The sequence below is a fragment of the Ranitomeya variabilis genome, chromosome 2 (genome assembly GCF_051348905.1).
Source record: "Ranitomeya variabilis isolate aRanVar5 chromosome 2, aRanVar5.hap1, whole genome shotgun sequence".
Taxonomy (NCBI): Eukaryota; Metazoa; Chordata; class Amphibia; order Anura; family Dendrobatidae; genus Ranitomeya; species Ranitomeya variabilis.
This window is the reverse complement of record NC_135233.1, coordinates 578,921,282-578,937,084: the sequence shown is the minus strand read 5'-3', so window position 1 is coordinate 578,937,084 and position 15,803 is coordinate 578,921,282. Positions and strand designations below refer to the sequence as shown.

The 15,803-nt window shown below is 46.2% G+C and overlaps 1 protein-coding gene across 4 annotated transcripts in view; it reads right to left on the bottom strand.

Moving 5' to 3' along the window:
• Positions 1–666: 666 nt before the first annotated feature.
• Positions 667–15,803, bottom strand: part of CMIP (c-Maf inducing protein) — a 153,427-nt gene continuing 138,290 nt past the window's right edge. For all 4 annotated transcript variants that reach the window (XM_077288350.1, XM_077288351.1, XM_077288352.1 and 1 more), the window contains 6 exons: positions 15,551–15,691; positions 14,483–14,530; positions 12,876–13,022; positions 4,485–4,590; positions 3,931–4,001; positions 667–1,485 (listed from right to left, as the gene is read on the bottom strand). In XM_077288350.1, coding sequence (XP_077144465.1) covers positions 1,432–1,485; positions 3,931–4,001; positions 4,485–4,590; positions 12,876–13,022; positions 14,483–14,530; positions 15,551–15,691 — 567 coding nt within the window. In that variant the 3' untranslated portion in view covers positions 667–1,431. The remainder of the gene's footprint in view (positions 1,486–3,930; positions 4,002–4,484; positions 4,591–12,875; positions 13,023–14,482; positions 14,531–15,550; positions 15,692–15,803) is intronic.

Below are 15,803 nucleotides of genomic sequence, written 5' to 3'. Positions count from 1 at the left end.
GGGTACTCCATACAGTTCAGTTCACCTGCTCACTTACTTGTTTCACAGGCTCTTATAAAGCCAGAGCTATCAATAGACAAGTAGGTGGTAAGGTGCACTGATCTGGTTGAGCCTGAGCTTGTTTTGAACAGTCATTTCTACTGACAGACTCTCTTTAAAGGCTACTAGTCCCAACCTGACTGCAGGTCTTGTGAACTGAACGACTGACTCATATATATGTCTCTGATCATATTCATCAGGTCATCAGATCAGCATTTGTGATGGGATTTGGGCTTTAATAATGGGCTTCTCCATGTTACTCTGCACTTAGATACAACACAGGGGATCACTTTGTTCTGGCAATGTCTCTTTCTAAATTTTGCAGAATTTTGAGTGGTCCTGGACCCTTATCCCACCTTGCATATATATATGCATTTGTATATAGTTATATGTGTGCGTATATATATATATATCTCCTCATTAAAAGTAATTAAAAATTGAAGTAAAAAGATAGCAAAAATAAAGATGATGTAGCAGGGCACAGATGCATGAACACGGGCCACAATGTTAAATGATTATAGCCAATGACCAAGAAGTGCAATGATTTTTTTTTTCCTGTATCCCAAGCTATCGTCACAGCATATAGCTTAAAGGGATAATATATATATATTTATATCAAATACACAGTACATTAACCATGGTATTTATTCAAGAAAGCTTCCTCTTCTGAAATCAAAAGCAAAAAAAAAAACAATACACATACGTTAATAACACAGTCAACAAGACAGCGACAAAGTACTTTGTACAGTTCTATCTGCAAAAAAAAAAATTAACATTTTTTATAAATAAAAAGCAGGTCCCAGACCTGCTGAGTGTCAACCATTTTCTTTTTAAATAGGTGAATGACGTAAATCCTATTTACAACAATATGAATTAGCAGGGCAAAAAAAGAAAAAGGTGCAAAGATAATGACAATCATTCTTGTTGCGCTTCGGAACTTGCTCGTTCTTGTTACGCAGCGCAAAAATAAAAAAAAAAAGCAAGATTTTTTTTAAATGAGTCCATCAGATCAAACTGAATAATAATAATAAAAAAAATACATAAAACGTTCTTAATGCTTCCCCCAAACAGCATGAACACGTATGCAAATAAAATTAAAAAAAGAAAAATCCACAAAGATTTTCTTTTAGTTTCCTCTGTATAATCTTCTCGCAACTACAAAGTCTCGTTATCCCTTAAATTAAGGTTACTCTTGAAATTCTTTTTTTTCTTAAGCTGTAAGTATCTGTATGAGTCCATCCTCCCCTACATTAAAAATGACCTCTAAACTTAAAAAGACACAATTGTAGTCCAAGACGTCTCTTGCTCTACAGTTAAGTTTTTCATTCCCCCCCCCCCCACCCCGACTGGTAGCCAAAAATGAAAACATCCTTCTTCAAGGCTAGCAGGGAATCACCAGGCTTCTGTATAGCGGACGTCCACTTCTTTAAGGTTTGGCAATTTTGCCTGTAGAGAGGAAAAATAAAAGGGCATTCGATATGGTGCCACATAAAAGGTTGGTATGCAAAATGATAACAATGGGACTAGAGGAAATAGGGTTAACTGGGTTAACAACAGGCTCAGTGGTAGGAAACAGAGATGGATCATTAATTGGACACACTCTGATTGGGTCACAGTTAACATAAGGAACCACAGGGGTTAGTATTGGGCCCTCTTCTTTTTAATATAGTTATTAATGACCTTATGAAGGACATACAGAGTAGAATTTCAATATTGGCAGATGATACTAAACCTATGCAAGGTAATCAATATAGAGGAAGATAATTTAATATTAGGGACTTGTATAAAGGGAACCGGTCACATAAAAAAACACTATTAAATAACAGATATGGGGTTAATCTGCAGATTAATAGCATTCTGAAGCTGCCTGATGCCGACACTTAGACCCAGGTTTAAATGACCTTCATGGGGGAAGGGGGGAGCCGATGCGAGTTCAGAACTAGGTCCCTCGTCCTGACTGACAGCCAGCTCTAATGTGAGCTGCTGTTAGTCAGCGCCATAGGCGTGGTTACAGCCACCACTCTCTATACAAAGAAATGGTAATTGAAGTTCATTCACTTGGGCAGAGGAAATAAAATGTATAATTATGTACTAAATGGTAAAGCACTGGGTAAAACGGTCACGGAAAAAAAATTAGGTGTATAGGCGAGATTATGGATTCTTTACTGTAAGAGCTGTGAGATTATGGATTCTTTAAAGTAAGAGCAGTGAGATTATGGATTCTTTACTGTAAGAGCAGTGAGATTATTGATTCTTTACTGTAAGAGCAGTGAGACTATGGATTATTTACTGTAAGAGCAGTGAGACTATGGATTCTTTACTGTAAGAGCAGTGAGACTATGGATTCTTTGCTGTAAGAGCAGTGAGAATATTATGGATTCTTTACTGTACGAGCAGTGAGATTATGGATTCCTTACTGTAAGAGCAGTGAGACTATGAATTCTTTACTGTAATAGCAGTGAGACTATGGATTATTTACTGTGAGAGCAGTGAGAATATGGATTCTTTACTGTACGAGCAGTGAGACTATGTATTCTTTACTGAAAGAGCAGTGAGACTATGGATTCTTTACTGTTAGAACAGTGAGACTATGGATTCTTTGCTGTAAGAGCAGTGAGATTATGGATTCTTTACTGTAAGAGCAGTGAGACTATGGATTATTTACTGTAAGAGCAGTGAGACTATGGATTCTTTACTGTAAGAGCAGTGGGGCTATGGAACTCTTTCCCACATGATATAGCAATGGTGTATTCACTAAATAACCTCAAGAAGGGCCTAACCCCCGCCAATCGGTTCCTCAGCAGCCCGTTTACAGTGTCCGATTATCGGAACAATGCAAACCTTGAGGCAGGAAATTCTGGGCGATTTTAACTGTGAAGCCTGCAAAAATGTGTATGCAGTTCTGGAGTATAATGCATACAGTAGATCAGAATTTCACCTATTTACTAAAATGGCAACCTTATTTCACCAGGTAAGTTACATTTTACTCGTCCTTTAAAACAAGGAAAGTGAAAAGCAGGGACCAGTAAAAATACCGTCCACAAGGCAGTAAAGTCACCGCTATGCTGCATGTTATACTGGGGTGTGGGGATTTTGATTCTATTCTTAATGATACATGACGAGCCTAAAGATACTTAACTCCCGGGAAATGTTAAATATAGAACAGGATCCCGAACGAAAATAAAATGTGGGTCACATCTCTGGGTGTGCTGACGACCGGAGAAGAACAGTGGGTGTGCTTGGATAATTAGCGTCTGGAGAAGATTAAGGTCACACCAGACCTCCGCTCATTAATGGAAGTCTTGACAATTAAAGGTCTCCATGTTTTCATTAGCTAGATGATAAATTGGCCAACATCGCCTGCCTTGTACGTAACGCTGGTCAGACCGGTTTGGGATCATAATACCCAGTAGATGGACCACTCCTCTGTAGACTTTGGATCTGCAAGGAATGCTGGGAGATTTCTGCTCTGAAGCCTGTACTTTGTAATTGTAGCTCTGGGCCATATAATCTAGACTGTAGTATGTATGCAAAATGACAACTTTTTTTTTATAACTTTTGATATTCACACTGTAAAATGGTTTTCAAAAGGTGAAACTACTTTCAAATAACTAAACTTGGACCGACCACTCAGTTAAAGGGGTTGACCCATCATAAGAACATATCACCTATCCACAGGATAGGCAACAGAGGGCTGATCCCAACAACAGAGTGTTGAACAAGCATGAGCAAGATCAAGCACGAGCACGATCAAGCATAAGCATGCACATGACCGCTCCATTCATGGTCTATGGGACTGACATAGATAGCTGAGCGCTGTAGTATGTTTTCTTTTAAAAATGAACACTGGGTGAAAGTAACGTGATGTGACGTTACGTCTTGAGTGTTTACCTTCAGATCCTCGTAAGTGTCCGCTGACAGTTTGGTGCTGTTCATATTTAAGCTGCAGAGACTCTTCATAGCTGTGATACAAAACAAAAACAGATGTTTTATTCATTTTCTTTCCTGCTGAAGAGGAGTATCAGAGAGTAATGGGTCTGGATTAAGATGGCTTCACAGTCCGAGTATGGGCGGCAATGTCCGGATCGGCCACAAGTCTCCTGACCCAAACTCGACAGCTTCATGTATGCCGATGAGGCTGTTGAGTTCCGGTCAGGAGACCCATGGCCGATCTTGACGTCCGTGGATGGCTAATCCCACCACTGGAAATTAGGACTTGACCACCTATTACAGAGATATGGCCCTCTCCACTGAAGAATTGGGAGTTATTAACATCCCAAGCAAGCAACTTCATCCGACTCCCAAAAATGAGAGTGTCATTTGAGGCCACCTCTTCTGGGTTGGATAGGATTACCTAGTGGTGGAGGCCATATAATCTGGCTCTACAGTCGAGAAAGAACACAAAGGCCCCTTAGAAGAGAATAAGGGATAGATAAGATCCTTACAGCTCAGTGCCAGCAGCCCAGCATCCGTAACAGGGGTTTCACACAGGTTGAGAACTTGCAGCGCAGTGAGATGCTCGGACAAAACCCGCAGCCCGGCATCTCCGAACTGTAGAAGAAGAAGAGAAGGTGTTAGTTGATGCAGTTTTCCTTGGTTATCTTAATTATAAGTCTGGGTAAAGAGGAACTAGATGTAAAGTACAGACAAAAAGTTTGGACACACCTTCTCATTAAAATATTTTTCTGTATTTTCATGACTATGAAAATTGTACATTCACACTGAAGGCATCAAAACTATGAATTAACACATGTGGAATTATATACTTAACAAAAAAGTGTGAAAAAAATGAAATTATGTCTGATATTCTAGATTCTTCAAAGTAGCCACCTTTTGCTTTGATGACTGCTTTGCACACTCTTGGCGTTCTCTTGATGAGCTTCAAGAGGTAGTCACCGGGAATGGTTTTCACTTCACAGGTGTGCCCTCTCAGGTTTAATAAGTGGGATTTCTTGCCTTATAAATGGGGTTGGGACCATCAGTAGTGTTGTGTAGAAGTCTGGTGGATACACAGCTGAGAGTCCTACTGAATAGACTGTTAGAATTTGTATTATGGCAAGAAAAAAGCAGCTAAGTAAAGAAAAACGAGTGGCCATCATTACTTTAAGAAATGAAGGTCAGTCAGTCCGAAAAATTGGGAAAACTTTGAAAGTGTCCCCAAGTGCAGTGGCAAAAACCATCAAGCCCTACAAAGAAACTGGCTCACATGAGGACTGCCCCAGGAAAGGAAGACCAAGAGTCACCTCTGCTTCTGAGGATAAGTTTATCCGAGTCACCAGCCTCAGAAATCGCAGGTTAACAGCAGCTCACATTAGAGACCAGGTCAATGCCACACAGAGTTCTAGCAGCAGACACATCTCTACAAACAACTGTTAAGAGGAGACTTTGTGCAGCAGGCCTTCATGGCAAAATAGCTGCTAGGAAACCACTGCTAAGGACAGACAACAAGCAGAAGAGACTTGTTTGGGCTAAAGAACACAAGGAATGGACATTAGACCAGGGGAAATCTGTGCTTTGGTCTGATGAGTCCAAATTTGAGATCTTTGGTTCCAACCACCGTGTCTTTGTGTGACGCAGAAAAGGTGAACAGGTGGACTCTACATGCCTGGTTCCCACCGTGAAGCATGGAGGAGGAGGTGTGATGGTGTAGGGGTGCTTTGCTGGTGACACTGTGGGGGATTTATTCAAAATTTAAGGCATACTGAACCAGCATGGCTACCACAGCATCTTGCAGCGGCATGTTATTCCATCTGGTTTGCGTTTAGTTGGACCATCATTTATTTTTCAACAGGACAATGACTCCAAACACACCTCCAGGCCGTGTAAGGGCTATTTGACCAAGAAGGAGAGTGATGGGGTGCTATGCCAGATGACCTGGCCTCCAGAGTAACCAGACCAGAACCCAATCGAGATGGTTTGGGGTGAGCTGGACCGCAAAGTGAAGGCAAAAGGGTCAAAAAGTGCTAAGCATCTCTGGGAACTCCTCCAAGATTGCTGGAAGACCATTCCCGGTGACTACCTCTTGAAGCTCATCAAGAGAATGCCAAGAGTGTGCAAAGCAGTCATCAAAGCAAAAGGTGGCTACTTTGAAGAACCTAGAATATAAGACATGATTTCAGCTGTTTCACACTTGTTTGTTAAGTATATAATTGCACATGTGTCAATTCATATTCATAGTTTTGATGCATTCAGTGTGAATGTACAATTTTCATAGTCATTAAAATACAGAAAAATCTTTAAATGAGAAGGTGTGTCCAAACTTTTGGTCTGTACTGTACATATATATATATATATATATATATAGCAATTCCAGGCGCTATAGGTATCAGCTCTAAAGGTGAGCTTAACTGTTGTTTTACATTTTTTCAAGAAACGTTGTAATATCTTAAATGAGAAATCTGTGTCTTTCTCAGATCCGGGGTAAGTTGGGATTTTTGTGTACTCACCGTAAAATCCTTTTCTCCGAGCCACTCACTGGGGGACACAGGACCATGGGTGTTATGCTGCTGTCACTAGGAGGCTGACACTAAGTTGAGACAAAAAGAGTTAGCTCCTCCCCTGCAGTATACACCCTCATGCTGGCTTCCAGAGACCCAGTTCATTGCAAAAGCAGTAGGAGATTAATAACAGTACATTACATAACATTAGAGTATAACATGTCAGAGAAAGTCAAGAACCAATAGGGTAACGAGCAGTAAGGCTAACAGGGTGGGTGCTGTGTCCCCCAATGAGTGGCCCGGAGAAAAGGATTTTACGGTGAGTACACAAAAATCCCTATTTCTCCTTCGCCACATTGGGGGACACAGGACCATGGGACGTCCCAAAGCAGTCCCTGGGTGGGAAACAATATAACCAAATAAACTCCGTGTACCAACTGACTATAAATGCGCGACGGCCGCTTGCAGAATATGTCTGCCGAGGGCCGCATCCGCAGAAGATTGAATGTGGACATTGTAGTGTCTTGTGAAAGTATGCAGGCTCGACCACGTTGCGGCTTTGCAAACCTGCTCCGCCGTTGCCTGGTGCCGGATGGCCCAGGAAGCACCCATCGACCGAGTGGAGTGTGCTCTATTCCTTGCCGGGATAGGAATGCCCCTGACCCGATAGGATTCTTGAATCGCAGAACGGATCCATCTGGCTATCGTGGCCTTAGACGCGGCTAAACCCTTTCTGTGACCCTCCGGGAGCACAAAGAGGGAGTCCGATTTGCGGAAATGAGCAGTTCTGGAAATGTAACTCCTAAGGGCCTGTACCACGTCCAGGGTGTGAAGGCCCTTTTCGACTCTGTGTTTTGGCTGTGGGCAGAAGGAGGGAAGAATTATATCTTCGTTAAGGTGAAAAGATGAAACTACCTTAGGGAGAAAATCCGGAGATGGGCATAGGACTACCTTGTCCTGGTGAAAGGCGAGGAAAGGGGCCCGGCAAGATAGAGCGGCCAGCTCTGAGACCCATCTGATAGATGTAACTGCCACAAGGACGGCAACCTTCCAGGAAAGGAGAGTTAGCGGGATGTCCTGCAGAGGTTCAAACGGAGATTCCTGAAGAACACTCAGAACCAAATTAAGATCCCAGGTCTCTAACGGCATTCGGTAGGGGGGTACCACATGGGAGACCCCTTGAATGAAGGTCCTGACTTGCAAGTTGGCAGCGATCTTACGTTGAAACAACACAGATAACACTGAGATCTGACCTTTGATGGAACTGAGCGCCAGGCCGGAATCCAGGCCGGATTGTAGAAAATCCAAAATGGTAGGGATTGAGAAAACAAGCGGAGGGCGACCTCGGAGCCTGCACCATGAGAAGGTTTTCCAGGTGCGGTGATAGATGCAAGAGGAAGACGCTTTGCAAGCGCTTATCATGGTGGGAATGACCTGCTGGGAGAAACCAGCTTGAGTTAGAATCCAGGTTTCAACAGCCACGCCGTTAAACGTAGGGCCCCTGAGCTCTGGTGGTAAATCGGCCCTTGGTGAAGCAGATCTGGACGGTCTGGTAACCGCCAGGGGACGTCGGATACGAGATGAATGAGCTCCGCGTACCATGCGCGACGTGGCCAGTCCGGGGCGACAAGGATCACCAGAACCCCCTCCGTCTTGATTTTTCGGATCACCTTCGGTAGTAAGGGAAGCGGAGGAAACACATACGGGAGTTGGAACCGATGCCACGGGGACACCAGTGCATCCACTCCGATGGCCTGGGGATCCGGGGACGTGCTATGAAGTTGGGAACTTTAGCGTTCAATCTGGACGCCATCAGATCCACGTCCGGAGTCCCCCAGCGAAGACAAATCTGTTGGAAAACTTCCGGATGGAGTTCCCACTCCCCTGAGGCGAGACCCTGACGGCTGAGAAAATCCGCCACCCAGTTCTCGACTCCTGGAATGTGTACTGCGGAAATGGTGGAGTGGTTGGCCTCGGCCCAACGGAGAATGTGGGAGACCTCCTGCAAGGCCGCCCTGCTGCGGGTACCCCCCTGATGGTTTATGTACGCCACCGCTGTGATGTTGTCCAATTGGATTCGAACTGGGTGACCCGCGAGCAGGAAGTGAAAGCGTCTCCGAGCAAGTCTGATCGCTCGAATCTCCAAAATGTTTATGGGAAGTCTCGACTCCCAAATTGACCAAATCCCCTGGGCAGTGTGGTGGCGAAACACCGCTCCCCAACCAAGGAGACTGGCGTCGGTGGAGACCTCCAGCCTGCGGATTGGGAGAAAAGACCTCCCGTGGAGGAGAGATGATCTTAGAGTCCACCATGTGAGGGCTTGCCTGATCCATGGGGACAGAGGACATGGCCGATCGAGGGATAAGGGACTCCTGTCCCGATTGCCCAGCAGCGCCTGTTGTAAAGGGCAGAGATGGAGCTGAGCGAAAGGAACCGCTTCTATTGCGGCCACCATTTTCCCCAGGATCCTCATGGCAAACCGAATGGACCGCGGGTGCGGATGACAGAGCATCCGAACTCCCTGCTGAAGCTCTTGGGCCTTGGACCGAGGTAGCAAGACCAGTCCCTTTGACGTGTCCAGGATCATGCCTAGGAAGGAGGTCCATTGGGCAGGAATGAGGGAGGACTTGTCCAAGTTGATTAACCAGCCCAGGCGCGAAAGAGAATCCAGGGTAATGCGTATGCTTGCTTCGCAGGCCTGATAAGACGAAGCCTTTATCAGGAGATTGTCCAAGTATGGCAAAACGACCACTCCTCGGGAGTGAAGAATGGCCATGACCGCCGCCATGACCTTTGTGAATACCATGGGCGCCGTGGCAAGGCCTAAGGGTAAGGCCGTGAATTGAAAGTGGTCCTCTTGGATGGCGAAGCGGAGGAACTTTTGATGTGGTGGGAAAATTGGGATATGGAGATAAGCATCTTTGATGTCTACTGATGCTAGGAATTCGCCTGTCTCCAATGAAGAGATGACTGACCGGAGTGGCTCCATCCTGAAGTGCCGAACCCTTACGTACTTGTTTAGGAGCTTTAGATCCAAAATAGGGCGCACTGTTCCGTCCTTTTTAGGAACGATGAAGAGGTTTGAGTAAAAACCTCTGAATCTCTGGTGTTCTGGGACCGGAACAATGACCCCGTTTTGGCGGAGGGATTTGATGGCGCGATGAAGTGCGCGAGATTGAGCCCCCGAACTTGGAAAAAACCTTGCTGGAGGAGAGGCGGAGAATTCTATTTTGTAACCAGAAGACACCAAATCTCTGACCCATTTGTCGTGGACGACGGAAAGCCAGACTTGTTGAAAGAGAAGCAGACATCCGCCTACTTTGGAAGTGTCGACTGGAAGAGTCCCCGAGTCATTTTGAAGGGAATCTGGCAGGCCTGGACCCTCTGGTTCTGGGTTGTCTAGGTTTTCCTCGCCAGGACTGATTCGGCCGGTATGAAGGCCGGGAGTCTCGGTCTGTGCGTGTAGATCGTTCTGATCTGTACGAGGCTGCGGAGTTGGACCAGAATGGGCTGCTGCGAAAGGGCCGAAAGCTAAAATATTGTTGGCGCTGAAAAGCAATTTTTGGCCTGTGTTGTGGGAGGAACTTGCTCTTCCCACCTGTAGCGTCGGAAATAAGCTGGTCTAATTTTTCTCCAAAGAGGCGTCCGCTCTGAAAAGGAAGGGAAATCAGAGACTTCTTTGAGGAAGAATCTGGGCGCCACTCTCTAAGCCAAATAGCTCTCCTTATGGTGATGGCATTTGAAGCCGCAGTTGCTGCACAGTCCGCTGCATCTAGAGACGCGTACATTACATAATCTCCAGCCATGGCAATTTGTTTGGCAAGATCCGCCGCCTCAGACATTCCTGAATGGATTTTGCCCGGGCATCTGCCCAGAAAACCATTGCTTTGGCGACCCAAGCCGCCGCGAAGGAAGGAGATAGAGAGGAACCTGAGGCCTCGTACACTGAGCGAGCTAGGGAATCTAGCTGGCGTTCTGTGGGATTTTTAATAGAAGCACCGTCAGGTACGGATAAGAGCGTCTTGGTGGCCAAGCGCGATACCGGAGAATCTACTAGTGGAGATTCCGTCCAATCTTTAACAAGATCTGCGGAAAAGGGATACTTCGATTCCATGGCCTTTTTGCCCGTAAAACGCTTATCCGGATGGTCCCTGTGTCGCCGGACTATATCCAGGAAATCTGGGTGAGAGGCGAACACCTTATGGGGACGCTTGGTTCTAGTAAAGGAGACTGAATGGTCCGGTGCAGAATTAGGGTCATCGTCCACTTTTAGCGCATGATTGACTGCCTCGATGAGGGAGTCAACAGTAGATCTAAATTCCAGAGCATCCGGATCTAGGGATGCGTCGGACTCATACTCAAGAGTCGTGATCACTACGAGCCCCTGGAGAGGGTGAGCGAGAAGTGGAGCTACCAGAGGCTGAATGGCGTGGTGAATGCTCAGGAGAGATAGTGCGGATCCGTTTTTTGGATGACCGTGCCTCCTTGCGGTGAGAGCGGCCCCTGCTGGCCGACGCTTCCCCTGATATAGAGGGATCTCTTAACCCATGAAAAGGAGTGCCCCGCTCCCCAGAGGGGTCATGGAGGGATTCAATCACTTTGGCCAATGAAGCCATGGATTGAGACAGTGACTCGGCCCACTCAGGGGGGCTAGATACATTGGGGTCGGTAGTGGCGGAGGGCTCCTGGGCACATTGGGTATCACAGGCAGGGCAGAGAGGGGAACTCTGAGGCCGAGGGTGAGGAGCCTGGCAGGTGGTACACACAGTAAAAAAGGTGGTATGCACCTTAGAGGACTTTTTACCCCTTGACTGGGACATGTTGTACCCCAAAGTGATAAAGGAAGCTGCTAGTGGAAGCTGAGGGGTAACTGCTGCAGGGAAGCGCTAAGCATCGTCTCCTTACCCAGGTCCTGTGCCCCGCAAGTCAGATGGGTGGTGTGGAAAAGAGCCTCCAGAGCTGCAGGCGTGTGGAAGAAGCCGGCCAGCGCTGCTGTGCAGAGGTGAAAGATGGCTGCCGAGAGTTCGTGGGTAGTCTCGCAGGGAGCGAGAAGTGCCAGAACCGGGGGCGGAGCCACAAGTATGACGCGAGCATGGGCGGGGCTTATCGGGATGGGGCTTATCGGGATGCGGCCTGTACTAGGCCGAAGCCGGGGACTAAATTTTCGGCTTCGGCCGGCGCGGACCGCCGGAAAAAAGCCGCGGAGCCCTTACCGCCATGGAGCCCTCCCAAAGCGCCAGAAAACGCGACCCCTTATCACCACTTACCCCTGTTTGAGGGGGGGAAGCCTGAAAACGTCGGATCTCCTGCCAGCCTGATCCTCCAGGTAGAAAAGATAGACGGTGCAGGGTTAGGGGAGCCTCTATCCACCATCCCCTTAAAGGGGGGTGGAGAGGAACCGTCTGCCTCCTTCCATCATCCGCTCTTTCAGTGGTGATGCAGTGGGGGGCTGCACGGACGCCACAGTGGGAAGGGTGCCTCTGAACAGCCGAGGGTGAGACCTGGTGGGCAGGGCAGATGTCCGGCAATAAGGCCTGGCTGCAGAAGAGGATACTGGAGGTGACACTCCAGTGCTCGTCTGTAAAGCAGGGGGGAGATCGGTGCCCTTGAAGGGGCCCGTCGCCCCAAAAATCAGCTCAGGCAGTGGCATCCCAAGTCGCAGGAGAGGATACGGAGAGGTAAAACTCCCGTGCTCACCTGTTGTTGGTTCGGGGAGATCGGAACATGAAATAATCCGTCGCCCCTTCTCCAGAAAAGAAGTTTAAATCCAGTGTGCCTCCTACGGACACTAAGCTTGAACTGGGTCTCTGGAAGCCAGCATGAGGGTGTATACTGCAGGGGAGGAGCTAACTCTTGTTGTCTCAACTTAGTGTCAGCCTCCTAGTGACAGCAGCATAACACCCATGGTCCTGTGTCCCCCAATGTGGCGAAGGAGAAAAGCTGTGTTCAATGAATACAGACTTTCCCATTACAGAGATAGAAAAGGACAGATGGTGCTCGTAAAGTTTTATGGAGGGGGGAGGAGTTAGAGGCAGAGACGTATGTTCTGCTGCAAGGTCTCCTAAAACGGCAGTTACATTTTAACCCTGAAAATCCAGTGCACCCGACTAAACTGGAGATGTTCGCTAAGACAAGACTGCAAATGATCGAACATGACAGAATACAACTTTCCGAAAGCTGAGGAATCATTTTCCCAATTTTTCTATAAATTACAAAGTGAGTAATTACTTATTCCACCTATGAGATGATTGCTGTGCAAATGTCAGGTGGCGACACAATACATTTCTCGGGTTGAGCTTAGTAATAAGTATGTGACACAAGATATGACTCGTTTCTAGAACTTGGTTGGGTTCCCACAACCTTAAGTGCAACCTGAGCCTCGTCATGAGAGTCACCCACCTGAGTTGACCACAGGTTGAGCTGTTTGAGAGAAGGCAGCTTGATAAGTTGTTCAGCGCAGGCACTCGTTACATTGGTGAAGGCCAGACTGAGGTTTTCTAGGTTTCCAAAAGAGCCAGAGCTGAGTAGTCTGGCCAGGTCGGCATCCTGCAGATAAGATATATATATTTCATGTTTGGACAGATTGGTTGCCTAAATAGTAAAATAACTTATAAAACACTATTTTACCATTAAATCTGTTCCATAACTTTATTAGATATTCCAATAGAGCAGAAATATAGGTCAGGTCCAACCTTAAGCAACAAGATTTGCAGGACCCTGGTGCAGAAGACACGTTGGTAGTCCATGGTTGATGGACCAGAGCCTTGCAAAACTCCTCTTAATGACGGCATCCCTGGTGCCTTCTGATTAGTAAGGTCAGTGGGATGTCATCAGTCATGATGTCGCTCCAGACCTATGGGAATGCCAGCAGGTAGGAGGAGATTGGCAGAGTTCTGGTCCAGCAGTCAAGGACTACCCAAGAGGACTGAGCTTATCCAGGAGGACACATGGCCTAGCGCAGCCAACAAATTATCCTTATTTATGTCACAAAAGTGGTGTAAAGTATGAGGAAAACGTTCCATAATGGTGGAAAAAAAGGACACGGACCACACATCCAGATATTACACATTAATTTACTGAGGCTAAGCAAATTTTTCAAAACGTAACCAAAGGTTCTTAGATAATATTTGATCGGAATGTATAAGTACACTGCCATAGCACCGCGAACCTCTTAGTGGGTCCCAAACCTGGGGCTTGTCGCACAGCGCTACATCTACCACTGCCACGACACCACATCAGCAGGTGGACAGATCCAGGTGCTCCATAACACCCATTCACAGCCCCCGCGGCATCAGGACACAACACCCCTCATGTGTAGAGCGACTCTCTCCTAACAGATGATGTTGAGGATGGATGAATTGGAAAATTTCAATTTAAAAGGGGTTGTCCACTACATGACACATCAGGACCCCATCTCCCAGTGATGTCGACTCTACTACTCCCAGTAGACCCTACTATTCCCAGTGGAGCCCATAACATTGTTGGGTCATGTGACTGCTGCAGCCAATCAGTAGCTGCTAATCAGCTGAAGCTCATCATTATACACTCTGGTGAAAGAGTAATCAAGAGCCACCGATTGGCTAAACCGATCAAATAACCCAACAATGTCATGGAATCCCATTGGATTGTTGGAACGCTGCAGGAGGGGAGTACAGATTGTTTTTTATTTACTACGGGGTCCTTAAATGATTGAGCAGAGGTTCTCTAGCATTGGACAACCCTTTTAAATGTCCGATTCTTGTCTGAGAGTCTGAAAAAAGATAAGGGGTGTCTGGCAGCGGCTTTCATCCCTCTTCCTATTGAAAACGCAACACACTCAGCCACTAATGTGTATGGAGGAGTTGAGAGAAACAGCATTCTTAGGTAATGACCCGATCTCCGAAACCTTCTTGTTGGCCAGAGGAGAGGATATTTGTCTTTTGGATTTATTAGGTTATTACAGGGTAAGGCGTGCTTTGTGATAAGAGATGAACTATGGACCCAACAACGTCTTGGCAGGCACTCACCGTAGACTTGGACGGCAGTGTTAGGCGGGTGGGTCCTCCTTTTCTTTGCTGAAATCAAAGCAAACACAAGACTTAATACAACAGAGTTTACACTATAATCATGTAGCTATGTACTGCAAGAAAATGTATCCAGAGCCGCCATAACTATTCCAATCGACCCTTCATAGAGCCGATAATACTGTGCGGTTCTCCGGGAATTAATTGAATACCACAAATATATAATCCAGATGTAGTGATCAAATATATTTGGAGATTTTAGGTCCAGTTCAGTAACCTATAAAAGGCATAAAAATTCTGTACATTCAAACCCTGGGTCCCTTTTCCGTAAAGTGAGTCTGGGTCAGTGTCTCGGTGCACCGTTACGCCTTCTAATCTAGAACTGTCCCTGATCTTGATTGACAGTGAGCTCTAAACTCAATCCCTATTCTTGTGCTTGCGCACTGAAACTGGTGGAGCCCAGCAGCACGCTCGCAGAGTCAGGTGAATGTGCGCACTCAGTGTGGATGCGGGCACACTTTGATCTCTCATGTATCCTTTGCAATGGGTGGATGGAAGGTCCTAGTTCTCCATATTCATCAATGTCATTGCAATAAAGGATTGATGTGTATAGTACAGTCTTGAGTCGTGAACAATTAAGGGCATGTTCACACTTTGCAGATTTTGCTGCGGATTTTTCCGCAGCGGATTTGGAAAAACTGCATTGAAAAACCGATGCGGTTTTCGCTGCGGATTTACCTGCGGGTTTCCAACTGCACTTTCCTATTGGTGCATGTTGAAAACCGCTGCGGAATCCGCAGAAAGAAGTGACATGCTCCTTCTTTTTTTCCGCAGCAATTCCGCGCGGTTTTTAAAGGGATTTTCCGCAAAGTGGGAACAGCGGTTTTTGTTTTCCATAGGGTAACATTGTACTGTACCCTGCATGGAAAACTGCTGCGGATCCGCAGCGGATCCGCAGCAAAAACCGCAAAGTGTGAACATAGCCTAAACTTTCTGTTTTTGCAATAACATTCTAGGCCTGACGATTTTGCTTATTCCATACTCCTCCATTACGTAGAGAATGAAACTTACCAACTCCTTTAGTTCCCGCTGTCGGTCACACAGCTGCTCGTACATCTTCTTCCCTACGTCTGTGCTCTCCAGGGTAGAGATGATCTGCAGCTGGGTGTCATTGTTTTCTATGATGTTGTATTCCAACATCAGACAAAGAATCTATGAAAATTACAAAAAGAGAATTTCAGAAAAGTAATTCCTTCCCCCCCCAAAAAAAGGGTCATCCAACAGTACCAAATGAAAATTAGTTTAAATTAAAAATATACTTTGA